The sequence below is a fragment of the Serpula lacrymans genome, assembly GCF_000218685.1.
Source record: "Serpula lacrymans var. lacrymans S7.9 unplaced genomic scaffold SERLAscaffold_20, whole genome shotgun sequence".
Taxonomy (NCBI): Eukaryota; Fungi; Basidiomycota; class Agaricomycetes; order Boletales; family Serpulaceae; genus Serpula; species Serpula lacrymans.
Genome location: NW_006763309.1, coordinates 392,168 through 409,842, shown reverse-complemented (window position 1 = coordinate 409,842; position 17,675 = coordinate 392,168). Strand labels below are relative to the sequence as shown.

The 17,675-nt window shown below is 46.3% G+C and overlaps 6 protein-coding genes across 6 annotated transcripts; 3 read left to right on the top strand and 3 right to left on the bottom strand.

Moving 5' to 3' along the window:
• Nucleotides 1-115: 115 nt before the first annotated feature.
• SERLADRAFT_375063 (uncharacterized protein) lies at nucleotides 116-2,540 on the bottom strand (the record flags this gene model as incomplete). The annotated part of the gene is made up of 11 exons (XM_007324606.1): nucleotides 116-541; nucleotides 595-964; nucleotides 1,017-1,088; nucleotides 1,136-1,415; nucleotides 1,466-1,567; nucleotides 1,618-1,719; nucleotides 1,773-1,938; nucleotides 1,997-2,084; nucleotides 2,140-2,234; nucleotides 2,287-2,389; nucleotides 2,440-2,540. The coding sequence occupies 11 exons, from the start codon at nucleotides 2,538-2,540 to the stop codon at nucleotides 116-118; spliced, it is 1,905 nt and encodes a 634-aa protein (XP_007324668.1).
• A 219-nt stretch (nucleotides 2,541-2,759) lies between these two features.
• Nucleotides 2,760-6,783, bottom strand: SERLADRAFT_454227 (uncharacterized protein; the record flags this gene model as incomplete). The annotated part of the gene is made up of 19 exons (XM_007324605.1): nucleotides 2,760-2,962; nucleotides 3,013-3,153; nucleotides 3,215-3,289; nucleotides 3,344-3,426; nucleotides 3,480-3,735; nucleotides 3,793-3,972; nucleotides 4,028-4,128; nucleotides 4,182-4,338; nucleotides 4,388-4,435; nucleotides 4,486-4,667; nucleotides 4,736-5,078; nucleotides 5,134-5,285; nucleotides 5,340-5,572; nucleotides 5,643-5,941; nucleotides 6,003-6,077; nucleotides 6,223-6,341; nucleotides 6,398-6,536; nucleotides 6,605-6,690; nucleotides 6,744-6,783. The coding sequence occupies 19 exons, from the start codon at nucleotides 6,781-6,783 to the stop codon at nucleotides 2,846-2,848; spliced, it is 2,826 nt and encodes a 941-aa protein (XP_007324667.1).
• Nucleotides 6,784-7,021: 238 nt separating this feature from the next.
• Nucleotides 7,022-7,262, top strand: SERLADRAFT_443974 (uncharacterized protein; the record flags this gene model as incomplete). The annotated part of the gene is made up of 2 exons (XM_007324604.1): nucleotides 7,022-7,047; nucleotides 7,097-7,262. 2 exons carry the CDS (start codon nucleotides 7,022-7,024, stop codon nucleotides 7,260-7,262), a joined length of 192 nt encoding a protein of 63 aa, XP_007324666.1.
• Nucleotides 7,263-7,570: 308 nt separating this feature from the next.
• On the top strand, nucleotides 7,571-8,886 carry SERLADRAFT_404016 (uncharacterized protein; the record flags this gene model as incomplete). The annotated part of the gene is made up of 6 exons (XM_007324603.1): nucleotides 7,571-7,733; nucleotides 7,795-7,849; nucleotides 7,909-7,966; nucleotides 8,019-8,271; nucleotides 8,334-8,543; nucleotides 8,600-8,886. Coding segments are annotated over 6 exons (859 nt in total), but the record flags the coding sequence as incomplete, so codon positions are not given.
• A 541-nt stretch (nucleotides 8,887-9,427) lies between these two features.
• On the top strand, nucleotides 9,428-9,751 carry SERLADRAFT_375058 (uncharacterized protein; the record flags this gene model as incomplete). The annotated part of the gene is made up of 1 exon (XM_007324602.1): nucleotides 9,428-9,751. One exon carries the CDS (start codon nucleotides 9,428-9,430, stop codon nucleotides 9,749-9,751), a length of 324 nt encoding a protein of 107 aa, XP_007324664.1.
• A 555-nt stretch (nucleotides 9,752-10,306) lies between these two features.
• SERLADRAFT_454219 (uncharacterized protein) lies at nucleotides 10,307-17,625 on the bottom strand (the record flags this gene model as incomplete). Its single annotated transcript, XM_007324601.1, has 22 exons — nucleotides 10,307-11,463; nucleotides 11,645-11,961; nucleotides 12,016-13,245; nucleotides 13,304-13,378; nucleotides 13,435-13,623; nucleotides 13,683-13,851; nucleotides 13,912-14,064; nucleotides 14,122-14,201; nucleotides 14,257-14,310; nucleotides 14,366-14,620; nucleotides 14,670-15,002; nucleotides 15,059-15,199; nucleotides 15,249-15,401; nucleotides 15,454-15,909; nucleotides 15,962-16,040; nucleotides 16,113-16,151; nucleotides 16,205-16,249; nucleotides 16,312-16,527; nucleotides 16,582-16,644; nucleotides 16,776-16,851; nucleotides 16,911-17,328; nucleotides 17,394-17,625. The coding sequence occupies 20 exons, from the start codon at nucleotides 17,623-17,625 to the stop codon at nucleotides 13,214-13,216; spliced, it is 3,258 nt and encodes a 1,085-aa protein (XP_007324663.1).
• Nucleotides 17,626-17,675: the final 50 nt, after the last annotated feature.

The following is a 17,675-nucleotide window of genomic DNA, read 5'->3' as shown; positions in this document are numbered from 1 at the left end:
ATGGAGCTGGGTTAAGCTAGCTGTAGTTATGGTTATACCCAGTTTATATATTGGTTGTATCGTAGGCTATCATTCCTGCAACTCTCAGCGAAGACCCAAGCTCGTATATGTCCCACTATTCTAACGGTCGGTAAAGAGATATTACGCCCGCTTGTAATACCAATGGCGCGAAAACAATACACATAAACGGTGCAAACCAAACTCCTAGCACCTCCCAGTTCCAGATAGCATCTCGCGTTATAGGAGCTACCAACACCCATCCCAGTGCAAGAAGACAGTAGGCGGCATACTTCAAGCAGCCAGTAGCTACGGTTGAGGATGGTGCAGCAATGATCAGCGGAATACCCAACAGAACAGCAACCATTGTGGCGAGGGAAAAATTAAGGACGCAGGTAATAGATATTACCGTCGATGCGAAGCAGAGGTTGAGCGCCTTGAGAACGCTTGTTAGCATGGCAGCATTATTTGCCGTGGAAGGAGAAATATGAGGGGTAATAAGAGGGAGCAAACATGCTATGGCAAAAACAAGAGGGCCATATACCTGCCGTACAATGTTTAGAAGAGAGCGAGCCATAGCTAACGTATAATGCTCACTTTCTGATTTTCGAAAAATAGCGGGTTCGTTATCGAAAAGAACAGAAGAATGCCAATAAAGTGCGTGAAAGTCATTAGTGCCAGAGCAGGCAACACTGGACGTCGCCTTGAGACCCAGTTTTCTGGCGGTGAAGTGATGATAGGATCAACTTTTGAGGAGTCAGTAGATGGGTCGACAACCAGAACCCATCCCGCATCTACCCACTCGCCCAGTCCACGAAAGATCATGGCTACGCTTACTATGACCGTACTTGGAAGAAACATGCCAATCTTCATGAAAGTAGTTGAACTTGTTAAGATGTAGAAGAAGAACGATGCGTGAAGTCGTTCCAGCAAATTGTTCATAGTCCTCAACGAAGACTCGATTATTCTGGGAAGTACAAATTAACGAAGAAGCCACGATGAAAGAGAAAGATCATTGCCTTCCAAGAGCATGGAAACCATGAGGACCAGACGCAGGAACAGCGAATATAGTGATCGCATCGATACGAAATCTATATGACATCAGATGCTATTGCCTTTGTGTATATTAGAAACATACTGATGTAGTAATCCATGCAAGCCACTGGCTTTTCCTCGGGCTTGATAGCTCACAAAGCGAGCTACGTTTCGCGCGCGGTAGACATATTCTCGGACGTCATAATTCTCTCTGAGAAATGCGGGTATCCAAGCAAGTATATCGTCCAGGTCATTTGGGCGGTGTGCGATTTGACTGCTGTCCATGTAGTCGTAAACAGACACCGGGACACCACCCGTTACATGACCTATGACTTGTAAACAATTAAGAAAATCTTGATTTGGGAGACGACCATTTAGACCCTCTACCAGGAGTCATTAGCGATAAACGTGACATATATACTTGAATGCCAACCATGGAATATGCCGATCCTAGAGAATGAGTGGCCAGGATAATCGATGTTTAGTGCCGTCCATATTACACCAGACGAATATTGTAAGCTATCAGTTTTAAGGTCTGCCAGTAATGATGAAAAAGTAGTGTGTTTTTGTAGTAAGTGGGCGTACTTGACTGGACAACGCCATGGTAGGCGCTAAGCCAAGCATGCATCCCTTCGAGGTGACCATCGCTAATGACAAATATGATGTCCTTTGCCCAAAGCGAGTAGCCTATCGAGAATCTGTATGGATATCCGTATATTTCTACCAGCATGTCCGCTCACCTTTCAAAAATCCTGCAAGCGAGAGGACAGTAGCAATGCCTCGAAGATTTAAAGTGCCATCGCCCTCCCCTTGTCTGCTTATCCACGAAGCGCTGATGAGCAAAGCTTCAGTTCCCGATGCTCGAGGTGATGATAATATAGCATAAGCATTGCTTCCACGTATCATCTATTCAGGAGAAGCAAGTTCTCAGTACAACCAAAATGAAACAATAGAAAACACCAACTGGTACAGAGCTGGTGGAAATCTCATAATTCTGTGTTGACGAAACAAGTCCAAGTTTCCTGAACTCTGATTGGAAAAACCCGGCTCTTCTGCAATGTACGTTAGAGCACCATTGATACTGGAGGTGGTATGATTAAATCTCACTCCTCACTCGTAGAGTTTGCGTCACGTAGAGCTTCCAGCTGGTAGAGATATTGATCTGCTCTATGAACATCGACCCAATTCCAATAAGGATTGACCTATGGATGTTACTACAAATATTCCTCCCAAAATACGCGTGACAAAACGCACCTGTCCTGGTTGTAACGCGTTCTCGTCTATATACGTCCGTTGCGAAAGTGATGGGTGGGGGATGACGATCATCCATGTGAAGCCAACAGCAAAGAGCGCTGCTCTATAAATGATCTGAGAAGCAATGAAGATGTTTGTAGGGTGCCAACGAACATTAAACTTGACAATCGACGGTGGATTTGAGATGCGAACGCTTTTCGTCTTTGAACTCGAGCAGCACTTGGTCGTTTTAAGAACGCTCTGATACGCTCCATTGGTATGTAAGTCTGTCAGTGTCACCGTTTGTGAAATGAACAGGTATGCCGCATGAACTTGATGCTATGAAGAAAGTGGTCGGTACAGTAACCGGAAAGCCTGAGGTAAGTAGTAAAGAACAAAGTCACGTTACATGATTGGGCGCCTAAGACTTAGACTAATAGCTTATTAACGACACGAGAGAATCATGGGTTTGCATGCATGGATCGGAATCAATGATATGAGAAGTGTGTTGTTTTGAATATGCCCTTCAACGCTAGCTATCGTACGTTATGATACTTAGCTCTGCCCTATCTCCCTAATTCTATGCGTGCTCATATGTGCTACAGATTTTCAACATGCCTTTCCCAGCTCCTTCTAGTGTCTTCTTCCGAGACTCCCGTATTTTTTTCGCAATGTTTATCACGAAATCGTGGTCAAGCTGGCGGTACGTGAGCTCTTTGAACGTCAATATCACATAACAATACGTACCTTGGAACTAACAGGGAGGTCGAGGAACTGCTTCCTACTCTCCACGGTATTCTCACCTTCACTGACTTGTGCAAGATGACTTTGCATGTCTCGTAGTACACATATAGCTTTCGTGCGTATTTCATTAAACATCTGAACCAGCTAGTAACCCACCCATCTATCAGTTGAATGATAAGGTCCAAGTTATGATATGAATACTTACAGCACCTAATTTGTGAATTTTGACCAGCGGAGCAGATCTGAATCTTAGCGTCCCCATAGTGAACACAAGGAAGGCCTATTTGTCCAAGTTAAGTTCAAGAAAGAAAGGCAAGTGTTACAACTCCCGCACCTCCTGGGTCAGAGCAGCCACATGCAATATCTCTGAGGGTGGACTCTGACTCTCCACTAGGCTTTTAAAGCGTTGAGTCATTTCTACATTAGAATAAATGAACAGTTTGCTTCGCACCACTAGACCGTGTACTTACCATCAAAGAAGTTGGCAACGGCTTCAGGCGCCTTTTTCACAGCAGGAGCTTCTTCCTCTTTCTTGCTATGACCGTTGGAAGCACTGTCACTCACTGGCGGAGTGACATGACCTTTCAAAGGATACGCCTTTTCTGTCTGTTTCGCAGCCTCAGCCAAGACTACCGCTGGTGGTGGCCTAGTATGATCATGGTAAGGTTCAAGCCAGTCACCCAGTATAGTAGCCCAGTCAACGAAGAGACGTTCATCCGATGTTAGCTTGAAGGCAAATTTTGTCAAAACAGCAGTTATCAGTGATCACATCTAAGGTCGTACCTCGTTGTATTCTTCTGGTTTCCTCTCAGCTAATCGCTCCTTTAATGAAATCTTCTCCAGGTCGCTGGGTTTGATTGGTCTATCACCAACAAGCAGCTTTTCTTCCACGCTTTCGTCTAGATCGCTGGCTTGCTGGAATGCCCGGATATATACTTTTAGGAACAACCCTAGCCAACCGTACTGGAGATCCATTGACTTGAGAAAACTATCACCACTGAACATCAAGACCACTTACACTTGGTGAACTGCCAAATAGAAGAGTCTGTTCGTTGTACGAAGGCTGTGAACGGGGCTGATAGTTGGGCAAGATTTCAAAGTCACGATTATCATGATGAACTATGGGGTGTTGCATTAGAGCGGGGAAAATCACGAGAGGGAATATGCCCTACCGCGATCGAAGACAAACTTCAATTCTACGAGTTCAGAGTCTATGAGATTTGGCTCAAGATGTTCATGGGAAATGCGCATGCGAACATGCTCGACTTTTACAAGATCGCGTTGAAGAGAATTCTCAAGTCTATCCTCGAAGGTCATAAAGTCCGGGATCTACTTTATTGTTTAGCGTTGTAAGAATGGAAAAGGAAATCTGGCTTACCTGCGTGTATTTCTCAGCAGAGAAGGCCCGAGTTATGAATTCGGCAGTCTGACGACAAGTTGTTAGTAACCAAGTATGTACAGAGATTGTGTAAATACCTCTTGTGTATTGCTGATGTATATTTGACTGGCTTCTATACATTCGGTAGGGTATGTAAGATCACCAGTAGCGGCTGAGGAAAACGTTGAAGCGCGTGACAGAATAAAGTGAGAGAGCGTGTCATTTTGAACTTGTTTCACATGCATAGCACGATAATGTTCTATAGCGAGCGAAGATGCACCTAGAGACGACAGACGCAGAGGTAACTAAGGTCAGCTATTAAAAGAAATACAAAGACTCAATATTTACCAAGTAAGCGGTAAATTCGGACAAGTAAAAGTCGGATGGGGAATGACAGGCGACTTTTCGTCAAAGCAAACTCCAAGACCAACGCAGCGCTAAACAGGTACTTCACATCGCCGGAAGTTTTCCACGAGTTGACGAAAGCCTGACCAGCTAGGATAGCAAGGTCATCTACAGGCTGTAGTTCGGTCACAGGCAAACTGTTTCCAAGATGAAGACCTTCTAGATAGTCGCTAAGATACTCTACTGCTCTAGTAGATTCTGACTCTGGAGAAAGCTGGGATTCTGGAAGATTGTAGCGTGTTAGTTTTCGGATGTTGATACACCGCTGCAGTTCTGATACATCTACCTGCAAGGAGGGAAACGTATTGAGTATGGTTACTACGCGAGTGATCCATACGTACATAGGAGACAGTTTGTGATTCTAAGAAGCTTGTCCAGGCCGACAGGCTATCATCAGGAAGTTCCAGATATGGCCTTGTATCTTCGAAACAGCAAGCTTTATCCCCGAAGGTGTTGTAATATCTTTTCATCAAAGTTAGCAGCTCCGTTTGGTCTGAGAATTGCACAATGAGGAAGACGAAAATTTTCTGGGACAATCAGTGCAAACCTGACACCAGCCCATTGGTGATCGACCGTTTCTCTAGTTCAAGAAGTGCTAGAAATCCCGACCGGTCTTTACGCCCGTCACCCTCGGCAATCTCAGTGAAAAACTGTCGCGCCTTTGAAATGCATTCGATACATTCAGACTTCACAGCTTCTGTCACTTCCTGCTGATGAGGAGATGAGACGGTAGAAAAGGTAGCATCCAATACGGATAAAAACTCTAGCCAATTCCGGTCTCTTCAGGAAGGGAGCAAAATGCAAAGCAAGTCAGAGCGGCCATTAACACCGTGCGGGAAAACAGTACTACCGTCTCTCAGTTATATTCCGTTGTGCACGCTCACCCTCTTCTTCCCATAGTCCACGGAGCCGCCAAATGTCTCGCCGTGTGTGATTGCAGACGAGGCTGGTTGAGCAGATGGCTTTCCCTACTTCACTCTCTAGCAAAGTGTGGGCTTCGTCAAAAAGCTGCAACTCTTGCAGAATAATAAGATGCAGGTGAAATCGATCCGCGCTCAAATAAGAAGGGGTGGGAGAAGACAAGACATGCCTATGAGCGAGCTTGTAAAGTAAGTTGCGCATATTAGGGGGGGTAGTGGAGTCATTGGCCTGATTTTCGTCCCCAAGGTCAGGACTTGGGAGTTTTATGAAGACGCTTGGTATTACCGACCTGGAGAATAACTGCAAGGATGTTCCAGTATAGATATCGGTCTTCTTGAAATTGCTTGTGCATCTTGTTCGCTACCTAAAAGAACACGTGGAAGATAAACACGGAGATACACGGTGATGAGACGGTGATGTCAAATAAATGCTCTCTTCTTGGAGGGCTCACAACTTTTTCTCGCGAGCAAAACGTATCTTTTGGTCTAGACACAGGAGAGATAACATACTTGTTGAGCTGCTTTCCAGTTAGTCGTTCTGATGTTAGCAAAGAAGGTTTGAGCGCCGAGTTCTTCGTTATGAGGTTGTCGTTTGAAGGCATCGTCGAACATTGCAATCATATCCGTGACTAAAGCAAGTTAACTAGACCATCACTTGCTGATAGGAAAACTCAGTAGGACCTACACCTCCCCAGCCCTCTAAGGACATGAGTCATGATTGAGAGAGTGGAATCGTCTGTAGTTTTCGTTGCGAGTACTTCGTCACAAAGCATCATTGATTCTTCCACTTTCTGCAAACGCACTAGACCGAGAGCTTTGAGAGCCTGACCAAATGTGACAGACGTCACTCGACTCGACATGTGTCCATCAAAAGCGAGACAAAAAGACACACCATCAGCAAAGTGCTTTTTGGATACTTTTTAAGCAGCTTGGTGCACGCGATGATGGCTGGCTTGTTGGACCCAGAGTCGAGAGCATCTGCACAAATAACGTGTATAAAACACGCGGAAAAGAAAAGCTAAGAAACTGACCATAGATGGGGCGAACCTGACGATCAAATGCTGAAGACATGCAGAAAAGATGATTTAGAAAACAAGATGGGATGTGGTGTGCACCTGAGCACGACCAAGGACGATGAACTTTTGTACAGTTGGTCGGTTTATGGGGTTGGCGTCAGTGCGGCACATTTTTTACATTTTATGTCCGTTGCCGCTCCGTTACACGCCGAATGCCCGGTCTTATCCCTTCCTGCTCTCTTCAAGTTCTGTTACATTTATTCATGCAGACTAGGCATACATAGTCAGTCACAATGGCATACCCAGTTATCGTTTCCCGGTTCGTGATATAGATTTCATGCAATGCTTTCTCTCATGCCGACTTACAGAGCAGTTGACCCCATATTGGGTGTATTCACCGGCTGCCTTGCCTATTATCTGTACGAAACGAATCCTCGCAATACTCTACCTTCAGACAGACGACTTGCACCATTAGTCCAATGGAAGTGGGCCACCTGGCAAGCCAAAAGGTTGGAGAAGCTGCACAATGAATGATTATATTGTGTCAGAGTGTAGGCGAGCATATTGGCTACGAGGTTTGAGGGGAAAACTCGGAAATCCACTGGGTTGTGGGTTGGCTCGAACATCGTCGATGTATCATCCACAGAGATATTCCAGGGAGGTTGGAAGCTAGAGACTTCTTCACGTTCGATGACCTCACTATATTCTAAGCTAGTATATGTCGGGATATCTGAAAGATTAAATATTGCTTATTTGAACTTCCTGACGCAAGTTTTGTAATTTGAACGGGTGCACCATCACGCATGTATGCTCTTATAGAATGAAAAGCTCATGATGTCGGCGTTTATAACATGAAATAGTGCTGGTAACAGTGGTGGCTTTCGTTGCCTTGCACAGAATCTCGATTGTTTTCCCAAACACACATCTCGAGGCAGGGAGCCAAGCTAAAACAAATGGAGCCCATCCTACAGAAAATTCTCGTCGTCGGGGGAAATGGGTTCATAGGTATGCAAACACTCGAATGTCTCTCACGAGTTCCTGTTCTCAAGAAACCAACATGGACTAGGCTCCCATATATGCAAACTTGCCCTTGCACGCGGTATGCAAGTGACGAGCATCAGGTAAGCTTCAATACCAATGACTTTCGTTCTCATATCGACGCCTCCCTCTCTTCTCTCAGTTCGTCAGGAAGACCATACCAAACACCAAGAGGCCATACTCCTGCTTGGGCATCTAGGGTCGGCCAGCTTTTCTCAACACGCGCCTTCGTCTCTAAACCTTTTCTTCCAGGTCGAATGGCAAAAAGCCGATGCACTAAGACCAGAGACTTACGAGCATATACTGCCTGAGGTCCATGCTGTAGTCCATACTTTGGGTACCCTTCTGGAGGATGTTCGTTACAAGGCAGCTATGGCGAATGGAGATGTATTAGGTCTCGTGAGGACTTTCTTAGACCAGTCCATAGCAGGTTCAACGAATCCTCTCGAACAAGGCAGTGAGCAAGGACAGTCAGGCAGTTACGAGGTACTGAATCGTGATTCTGGTACGTAGTGTCGCGTTTAGATGCTTTTGGTACAGGATATGCTGATCATCATTTATTACTAGCTCTGTGTGTTTGCGAAAGCTTCGTCTCGAGTACACCGACAGTTGAAACCACTGGTGCACGTCCATTTGTGTACATTTCCGCAGAAGATATAGATATATTTCGACCTCTAATTTCCGCTCGATACATTGAAACCAAACGCGAGGCAGAGCAGCGAATAGACCAACTAATGATGGGAAAACCAGATTACAAGAGTGTGCACATAAGACCAAGTATGATATTCGATGTTCATTACAAGGTTAACTGACAGAACTTGACTACGGTACAGGTCTGGTTTACCATGCACATCTACGACCTCTGACAACACCAGCTGCTACTCTTATCGACCTGTCTGCAACTTTGCATGCGAACGTGCCGTCAGGTTTCCCAACGCCTTCAAACATCCTGAGATCACTAGGGTCTGCTTTCCCTTCGTCATCAACGTCATTCGGTTCTTCCTCACCTTTGGATTCTATGGCGAATGCTTTGACCATTCCACCAATCCACGTCGAGCATGTAGCTGAGGCTGTCTGCGTTGCTCTTGATCCTTCTAAGGACGTGGAAGGTGTGGTAGGAGTACGCAGAATGAGAGAGCTGATAGGATGGAAAGAGAAGGGGGAGAGTACATTAAAAGAGGCATTGTGAAGTGCCCGTTCTCGACTCGCCTAGAATAACATATGCGCATCCATGTCAGCAAAATTGCATAATTAGGATGACAGGTGATCACAGCCACTAATAAAAGTGACTGGAGTATGCGGCCGTCTTCATAAAGCCGCGCGTGCGCTTTTGGTTCGCTGTTCATACTCTCGACGCTAACGCCGCTGGAGGACGTCGTCCGACATTGGCTGTTGGCGCCGTCTCTTCTGTTTCTGCCTCTGCGACGACTTTATATCATATCCGTGCCCCAGTTCTTATTTTGACTTTTGACTTTTTGTTGGGTTTCCCCAATAAATCACGAATTGATCCATCAATATTCGAAAATCGAACGACCAGCTCTTGACTCATCCAATCCGCGGAGGGGCTATACTTCACAGCTTCTAGTGCTTAAAGACATATACTTTCCTGTTTTTAAGTCATACCCCACCAGTCACCCCTCTCCAGTCCAGTTTATTGCACTATGGTCCCTCTCCATGTCTGTCCCCGTGCCTTTCACTTTGCAATCTATTCCTCTCGCTCAGCAAGGTCGTTTTCGCATTCTGCAAGCTGTCTGAAGGCTTCCCCCCTCTTCCATAACAGTGTTCGAGCGGACACGGGTTCATCGAACGAGCATGGCGAGAAAAAAGTCTTGCGTATGCTGATATTCGGGAAGCCTGGTGCTGGCAAAGGTACCTTGTCAGCACGACTAGTTAAGAACTTCAATATCTTGACGCTCTCCACTGGGGATTTGCTAAGGCAGCATATCGCTGATAGGTACTGTTCCATCTTCATCACCTTGTGGTAAATCTATTCACGAACGTTTCCATCTAGAACGGAGGTAGGACGCTTGGCAGACAGTATCGTAGCACAGGGCGGTCTTCTCCCTGACGACGTCATGCTCAAAGTGGTTAGTAGCAAGCTGGATATATTAGATAACAAGGTATGAGACTCGTCTTCACCATCACTCTCAAACTCATAGTCAATCTAGCATTGGATTTTGGACGGCTTTCCTCGCACTCTAGATCAAGGGAAGCTTCTTGATACCCATCTTCAGTTAGTACAGTTTGTTAGTATCAAGTAAACGAAAGCACTGACTATTGATATCACAGGAAGCGAAACACACCTCTGAGTTTGGTGGTGCACCTCGATGTACCAGATGATGTTATTCTTGGCCGTATCACAGACCGATGGATACACCCATCTTCAGGTCGAGTGTATAACTTGTCTTATAATAGGCCGAAAGTTGCCGGTTATGATGACGAGACCGGCGAACCATTAATCAAACGCCCTGACGATAATCCTGTACGTACCGATCTTTCATTGGATGATTAGACGTTGACCACATGTTTCACAACGACAGGATGTGTTTGCACGTAGACTGACACAATTTTACGTGAATACTTCTCCACTACTTTCGTATTATGGGAGCTCCTCCGCCACACGCCTTGTTTCATTGCGAGGTGAAACCTCGGACGAGATTTGGCCCAAGCTTGAGGCCTTGGTACGCGGATCGTTTCCAAATGTTAGGGAGCTAAGCACGGCGAAGAAACGACATGGTCTTGGTAATGTTTTCTTGACGAATGAGAGCATGGCCACCACGCAGAAGTAAATCTTTAGTTGAAAACCGCTAATCGACATGCCATCCCCTCCATTTTTTATCTGTTCGTCCCGATGTGCTTTCCCCTATGCATATGATCCGTCTGTCATACTCTAGGAATTATTTCCGCACTTCCATCCCGAATTATCGAGTCTGACGGCAAGCTGATGACGGTCGCTGTGCTGGTGGAGCAACGTCGTCTTCAAGTCTCCACAAATCAGGAGGTGGATAGAGATGTGAAGCTTGGTGACGGTCTCTGCTAAGCGGACTCAATGGGGCTTCAGAAGACGATGATTAATTAGGTTTGTGGACATTGTATTGATATGCCCGTCATCTTGCCTTGAAATGAGGTGTTTATTGAAATTCATATGCCGAAGAAGGATACCGACCACATCATGATCACCGTTCCTAAATATACGACGCAGAGATAATGGCACTCCTGGTTAGAGGCTGACACGCCGCCTCGTCACCGAAACAATGAGGCTTATCGGAGTATAATGCACGCAGTCATACATGTATTCTCATAAGAAAGTGCTATCGGGCGCGCGCTTGTACTGAAACAAACCTGATGTGTTTCTGTTGCTCGGAGGCCAGTGGAGCTATAGACTGTTTTTGTAGATTTCTTAATATGGAAGGCGTGGGAATGGTCAAAAGAACACTGGTGGGGCAGAGAGAGAGCTGCGGATTGTTTTCTCGCAGGCTATACAGTTTAGGCCTGTCAACTGGTTGTTATACGAGCAGGATACCCCTCACGTTCTCTTATACCCCCACCCTCTGCTCATCGTCAACTGCGTCGACGACATGGCCCTCACCGCAAAATCAACCAGCGATAGCGACATCGAATACGAGGAACTAGGCCTGCTGCCAGCAGATACTCCTCCTCCCCCCTCGTTATGCGGTATTCAACTCAAATACATCTCGTAAGTGGCTATATGCTATCTATTTGCTGTTCTAGTCTTCCTCGTACAAAGGGACCTTGACAATACGGTCCAGTGGAAGAGGCGGTCATAGCGTACTTCATCTACCTTCTATCGCTTTCAATCGTTACTCTGCTCACCCAGCAACGTGTAAACTGCGAACTGACATCGCCCCTCTTATCAGTCTTGTGACATTGGCTGTCCAGAACTCTCTTTTAACGCTCATAATGCACTATTCCCGCGTCTCCATACCCCCGTCTGAATCCTATTCAGCACCTACGGCAGTCCTTTTAAATGAAGTACTGAAAGGATCGATATCCCTTGCTATCGCTTTTACCCGCATAGACCGCGCAACATCGCATACTTCGGATGCACCACAGCCCAGCCTCACCAACGTACGCTTCTGGCATCCCGTCAAGGTGCTCCTACGATTCCGCAGACTAGGTCGTGAAGTGTTTAGCGCCGATTGTTGGAAACTGTCCATACCCGCAATTCTATACGGTTGGTCGTCATTTGGCAGCTTACATGGTCATCATCTAACAGCCATTTCACTAGTCATTCAAAATAATCTTCAGTATATTGCAGCCACAAATTTAGAAGCAGCGACGTTTCAAGTCAGCTATCAAATGAAAATCCTTACAACTGCCGCCTTCTCTGTGCTCCTCCTACGCAAGCAGCTCAGCGCCAGTCAATGGCTTGCTCTTTTCTTCCTTGCTATTGGAGTCGGTATCGTGCAAATACAGACCACAGGAGGTGATATAGCGAACGCATCGTCTTCATTATTGTTCCACGGGAACTCTATGAATGCCCTTAAAGGCTTTATGGCCGTAATGGCCGCATGCTTTACTTCGGGTCTTGCAGGGGTTTACTTTGAGATGGTCCTAAAGAACTCTCAAGCCGACCTCTGGATACGCAACGTCCAACTATCTGCCTTCTCTTTGCTCCCTGCCCTAGTTCCCATCGTACTATCAAGTTCTTCCACCTCTGGAATCCTAGGCTCACTTTTCGTCAATTTCGGTGCTTGGGCTTGGGCTACGGTGGCTATACAAGTATTCGGTGGTTTGGTGACTGCCATGGTCATCAAGTATTCGGATAATATCCTCAAGGGCTTCGCAACGAGTCTTAGTATCGTCATTTCATTCCTAGCGTCTGTTGCGCTTTTCGATTTCCAAATCACATTCACGTTCATCCTGGGGTCCGTTGTCGTGTTGATCGCTACTTGGCTTTATAACCAGCCAGGGCGCAGCACAAACCCCGTCTGGCAAGCACTCGGTAGCGCAAACAAGAATTGATGCTAGCACATCGAATACCGATTTGTTACGATCGACATTGTGGCCTGATGGACCTACCCTTTGTGATGTATGGACTTTTCCAGTAACTTACGGGATACCATCTAGTCTCGGCCTTACCGGACTGTTGTCGTTTGTGGGGTTCCCTGGAATTTTACCCTTGTGCTTAGCACCAGACATTTCCGACTTGTTCAGCTTCCAGTCTTTCTTCTCACACCTACCTGCCTTACAGACCCTGGACGATTATTGATCAGTTTGTGGACCTCTCTTCGCCCATATTTACTCCCCTCCATTTGAACTTTCATAATACAGAAAGCATGATCTCCTATTCGCCCACAATCCTCTAATTGTACTTTCGGCGTAGTCACGATATGCAGCGTGATATATTACAATATTTACTGTGGCCTATGTGATTACAAAGTCCCTCGATCAGTTTACACATATATACACCTCCGGGCAGAGGTTCATCCCCTAGCTTCCAAACCTCTCTTGATAGCTGTAAGATAGTTGGTAATCATGACCCCCATAAAATGTTTCAAGTTTTGGAGACTTACCATCGCAACTATCTTTCGCATCACCAAACAGCATCTTGGTGCCCGGCATATAAAACATGGGGTTGGGCACATCCGCTGAAAGGAACATTGAGTGAATAACACATGGTGTAGCATTGCAAGCAAACACTGACCGTATCCACTAGCCATTCCTCGCTTCATCACAATCACTTGTTTACTCTTCCACGCCTGCAAGACCGGCATGCCAGCGATGGGAGATCCAGGTTCCAATGCGATGGGATTAACTGTGTCATTCGCACCAATCACAAGCGTAACATCAGTATCCTTGAAGTCATCGTTGATCTCGTCCATCTCCAGAACGACTGATATGAGAGTACCATGTTTACTTCTGCAACATCATGAGGGATTTGGGAGAACTTACTATCGTATGGGACGGACGCCTCTGCGAGTAGTACGTTACATTGACCTGGCATGCGTCCGGCGACAGGGTGTATTGCGAATCGGACGTTGATGCCTTTTGCCTTGAGCATGGTGCATATTTCTGAAATAGCATATTGAGCCTTCGCTACAGCCATGCCATATCCCACAACCTGAAAATAAAAAATTAGTGTGAGGCGCCCACATTGAGAACGTCACAATCATTTACTGACCAATATCACATTGTCGGCATTGTTAAGTGCTTCTACAGTGTCATCCACAGTCGTCTTTGTGATTGCCCCTTCCATCTCGCGGGTCTCCGAGGGAGCTACCGTGCCGATACCCCCAAATAGGACATTCGTTAGTGACCTATTCATGGCAACACACTTCCGGACAAGTCAGTGTCATTTGATGGAATACTTGGCAGGCTAAGAAAACGTTACCATAATGTATGACAGAATCGAGCCACTGACACCAATCAGCGACCCTACTGTGGTAAGAAGAGGATTATCGAGCATGAATCCTGTCACATTTCATGAGCTAGCAGCGCCTTGGCAGACGTCAAATAATAAGCTTACCTTCCGCCACAAGAGCGAATCCAGAATATGCGTTTAGAACAGTAATGACGACGGCTGCAGTTGTCTAACTTGAGTTTAACTCGAGTGACGTATTATGAGCTGTGCTCACGCATGTCTGCTCCTCCTATAGCAGCCGTGGTAGTAAATCCCTTAATGAAACTCAAGATCGCGTTTGCACCTAGATAGCCTGCTGCGACGAGCGGTACAGTCGGGGCGGCAGCAACAAATCCGGCCATAGTAAGCACATTTGCCCCCAGCAATGAACCGTTGATCAAATGTCGCCCAGGCATCATCAAGGGTTTTGATGACATACGTCCGGCCAATTTCAGAAAGGCGACGATAGAACCGGTAAACGTAATTCCACCTAGAACAATATTAGAACTATCAACAAGGACTATAATGATTTTTTTCACCGATTAAGACTCCCAAATATGCAGTCACCATGTGCAGTGTAGAAATGTGTGAAGGATCAGCAATGACACTCCCGATACTAGTAAAGACCGCCGCTAAACCGACAACGGAATGAAGAGCAGCTACCATCTGCGGAAGTTCCGTAGCAGTAATTCGCCTCCCAATGATGGAACCAATTGTGGCCCCGACTGCCGAGACACCCGCAAATTGTACCAGAACAGCAGGAGGAAAGCCTACAGCTGCCAATGAAGCAAGAATACCAGATCCAACACCCAATATTCCCAATGCATTACCCTGACGAGCAGTTGTCTGCGAGGCAAGACCCGAGAGAGACCCTGAGACCAAGAACGTAAGTCGTGGTTTATCAGCAAGTCGTGGCAGACCAACAAACCTATACATAGTATACTGCTTGTCAGGTATCCTGCTTGCACGAGGCCTGCCATGCCTGTACTTGCGGCGGCCAAGAAACCCCCTGTGAACACAACAGCGGGCACCGCATAAAGCCAGGAGTACTCGGGAGGGTCAGTGGGTCCTGGGAAAACAAATGAGAATTGATAGAACATAAGAAACAAGTGGCTGACTCTTGAACATGTCTAGCATTCGCTTTGTGATGACAAAACCTCCTGCTACGTTTACACTTGCTAGCAATACAGACAGAGCACCTAAAACCTGAGGGACAGTTCCTGGAAAATACCCTCCTCCCATGACAAACAGACCACCGATTCCAACCATGCCTAATAAGATGTCAATGTCACAAGTCATAATATAATATCATAGAAACTATACCTGAAATAGCATTGGTGACAGACATCAATGGGGAGTGCAAAGCAGGTGCTACGCCCCATACGACGCGATAGCCTACCAATCCAGCAAGGCCGAAAGTGAAAAAGTTCGCCATGAATGCTGTACCAGTCAACTTTCCAAGCGCGATGACTGATCCCATGCTAGCGGTAACGGTAGCCACTTCACGTGAGGCCTTTTGCCATGGCGTTATCGCAACAACGGCTGCTGCCTCTTCCAGTTTGGCCGGCGTTGTTGGTGTCATGGTCGGAGGAGGAGCTGGACGCGGTGCAGGTGGCAAAAGGTCGCCATTATGAACAACGATAGATCCACGAACTACTTCATCAGTCAAGTTTATGGAGAAATGTTTATCCTCTCCCATAGACAATAGGAACTTCGTAATGTTGTTGGAGTAAAGCGTAGATGACTGGGTAGGAAGCCTTGAAGGAAGGTCAGTATAACCTACATCTCAGTATCAGTATTGAATGCTGGATTACAAATACCTATCACTAACCAATGACTGTAACACCGCGATCAACCACCAGCTCTCCTGGAATTGTAGCTTCGCAATTTCCACCGGCTTCAGCAGCCAACTATATCGATGCAAAAGCAAAAGCAAATGCATGCTAAGGTTTATGTTTAGCTATATAATATGAAGAACGCACATCAACGACGACCGATCCTTGCTTCATAGCAGAAATCATCTGTATATCTATTGTTAGCTGAGCAATCTCGAGAACCCCTGACAGTGACTAGCCTCGTGTTTAATCAATTTAGGCGCTGGTCTACCCGGAATAAGAGCCTAGGGGTGAGCTCTCGTGAGATGCTGTGCAATTGGTAAGAATGGGACATTCGTGCGCATACCGTGGTAATGACGATGTCCACATCCTTGCATTGTTCCATGAAAAGTGCCATTTCCGCATCGATAAATTCCTTGGACATTTCGCGAGCATAGCCACCGGCGCCTCCTCCCTCTTCTTGAATAGATACTTCGAGGAACTCTGCACCAAGCGACTGGACCTGCTCACGAGCTGCGGATCTTGTATCGAATCCACGCACGATAGCACCCATTCGACGGGCCTGAATCATATATGTCAATGGATATATCGAGGGTTTTATATAAACTATGCTTACAGTGGCAATTGCGCTAAGACCTGCAACACCAGCGCCAATAACAAGAACCTTTCCTGGAGGTATCTTTTTGCAAATAAGCATTCCATCAGACGTGAGATAACTTCATTTGTACCTTTCTGATGGAAAAAAAGATTGAGTACTATGGACCCAATAAGCCATTTGTAGGATTGGAAAACTCACCCAGCTGCTGTAACCTGACCTGTAAGGAATCTGCCAAAGTGATTTGATGCTTCTAGAACAGCTTTATAACCAGCGATGTTGGCCATTGAACTAGTGGGAAACGATCGTCACTACAAATTCAGGGCTTGGAGATTACATGACTGGATCACCTCAACGCGTCAAAAGTCTGTGCACGAGAAATACGAGGAATCATGTCCATGGCAAACGCGTTAACTTTACGCGATGCCAATGCCTGTACAATAGATTTATTCTGGGCCGGGTATAAGAAAGAGATGATGGTGCTGTTTTGTTTGACTTGTGTGGCCTCTTCTTCGTTTACTGGAGGTCGAACTTTAAGCATAATATCAGTGTTGGTATATAGCTCTTCTCGAGACACGATAGTTGCGCCTGCTGCAGTGTAGTCTTCGTCCAAGAACTGTGCTTGTGCGCCAGCATTACTTTCGATGAATACCTTCTCGAAACCCTTCTTTCGAAGAAGCGCCACATTCTGCGGGGTTAACGAGACTCGTCGTTCGTTGGGATATATTTCTCGTGGCACACCGACGACCAAAGAAGAGTAAGGGGTACCTGCGTGCCATGTGATCAACGAGATATATGCAGGGCTTGTAGGGTATATGTTCGATTGGACATACCAGGATCTTTCTTTGCTTCAGCATCCGTGGTTTGAGCTACTTCCCGACGAGGTAAGGACGTGTGCAAGGAGCGCAGGCCATAAATACGGTTGGATTGCTTTGCGATCGATGCTCTTGGTGTCAGAATGCGATGACAACCGACTGATCTGCCCGTAGCAGCGACGTTAGACAGCAGCCCCAGGCCACGGTGGTAGGCCATCTGGCTCGCTGCTGTGGGCTTGAAGACCCGCATGGTAGCAGCAAGGATTCAAGATTGCAGGCGTAGAAGGGACGGTGGTGATG